Genomic DNA, 1883 nt, shown 5'->3' with positions numbered 1-1883 from the left:
TATATAAAATTTTTAGAAATTCCTTCATTTATTTTCTCATAAAAATAAAACAAATTTCTTTTTTTTTTTTTTAAATGAATAAAATGAGTTTAGCAAAAATATCTAAAAAAAAATTCTTTTTTATTATTTTTTTAAAACTAGCAAATGCATGACTAATTCATTGTTTTTCATATCAATCATTATTTTATAGAAGGTTAATAATGTTTTTAATTGATATTATATATATATATATATGTAATTTTTTTTTTTATGGTTTAGAATTAAATGGCTATAGTAACTAGTTGTAGATAGGGATTCCAATGGATATTTGAAACTGAAAAATTTAAACTTACTATTATTAATTATATATACATATTTACAAGTAAGAACATTTCATCTTTTTAATAATGGCAGTAATTATGGTCCCTTAGATTTAGATATGATTTTCTAAATAAAGCGAAATATATATATAGAATTTATTTAATACACATAAGATACACATATTTTTATTTGCATTTTCATTTTTTTTGCATTAAAAAATAGAATAAATATAAAAATATAGTATATATATAATAGGAGCGTTTATATACCGATAATTTTTTTTAATAACTTACTTTTCTTCTGTTTCTTTTGAAAATTGTATACAAGTAACATCCCACAAAAAAGAACAAAACTAAGAAAGGTAAAAAGGACGCTGCTAAATAAGTAGATGAAAGAGAATATTCTTTATGGGGTGTAGCTACATGTTTTTCTAATCTCATTAATTCTTCTGAATGTGGTTTTATTTTTTTTATGGCACTCATTTCCATACCTTCACATTGATATAAATCATCTGAACTTTTAATTTTACAAAAATAAGGAGTACAATTATCAATGAAATTATCTTTCACACAACTATTTGGGAGATATACATAGTCTGTATCTTCTTTGCTATATGGGGGATGATCTTGTAAATGAATTAATTTTCCATTAAATTTTGCATCTATACATGATAAGTGATTATTATCATCCTTTGTGCATATAGAGTATCTACAAATTTGTTCCGAACTACTTCCAATTGTTACATAATGGCATTTATCTCTACTTATATGAACATCTTTATATTTATGTCTTAAATCAAAGTGCTTGGGATTTTGTATACTATTTAAACCAATTTTACTTTTTTCGCTTTTTTTATTAGAAATATCAAAAGAATGAAATGAAAGAGTCTTTCCTATATTATTTGAACTCACTACTTCACATAAAGTTATTTTTTGGTTTACCTTTTTAATACGGCATAAAAATGTTCCGGCATGATTATTCGTATAAAGGTCTCCGAAATGATTAATACGAAGATAAAAATCATATAAAAACAAAATACCATCATCCTTATTGTTTGATAAAATAGTTATTTTAGATTTTTCTACTTTAGATAGATAAGAAGATTCATATTTAAATATATTTTTTAAAATGCTCTTTGAAATATCATCTGAAGGATATTCTACATCAACATCCTCAAATGTAGGAACACAGTGTAAAGTATGAAATTTACCTCTTCTTATCAAACATGTATTAACCTTACAATTAGTAAAGTCTTCTTCAGAATTACTACATCCTGTGTTATATAGAAGCGCCATTTTTAAAATTAATATAAGATGTATTTATTTTTCTTTTTATTTATTATTATTTTGTAATTTTTTTCTTAATATGTTTATGTAGAAATATATTTTTTTTAAATTCTTGATTTTATTTATATATTTATAAATAAAGAATTTAGAAATTTTTTAACATGACAAATTGAATAGAAATCATCAATATTAAAGAATTTTATAAATAAAAATTATGGTTTTAAGTAAATAAAAAAAAAAAAATTTTAAAGAAATAAAAAAAAAATAAAATATTTAAGGATGATCAAGAAAACACAT

At 21.4% G+C, this 1883-nt stretch overlaps 1 protein-coding gene across 1 annotated transcript; it reads right to left on the bottom strand.

The window, feature by feature from the left end:
- Positions 1 to 396: 396 nt before the first annotated feature.
- Positions 397 to 1595, bottom strand: PRELSG_0030100 (fam-e protein; the record flags this gene model as incomplete). Its single annotated transcript, XM_028676089.1, has 2 exons — positions 397 to 426; positions 594 to 1595. 2 exons carry the CDS (start codon positions 1593 to 1595, stop codon positions 397 to 399), a joined length of 1032 nt encoding a protein of 343 aa, XP_028531200.1.
- Between the last annotated feature and the right edge of the window lie 288 nt (positions 1596 to 1883).

Source organism: Plasmodium relictum (assembly GCF_900005765.1).
Source record: "Plasmodium relictum strain SGS1 genome assembly, contig: PRELSG_00_v1_442, whole genome shotgun sequence".
In the NCBI taxonomy this organism is placed as follows: domain Eukaryota; phylum Apicomplexa; class Aconoidasida; order Haemosporida; family Plasmodiidae; genus Plasmodium; species Plasmodium relictum.
Note: the sequence above shows the minus strand (reverse complement) of the source record. Positions and strands in the feature narration are given on the sequence as shown.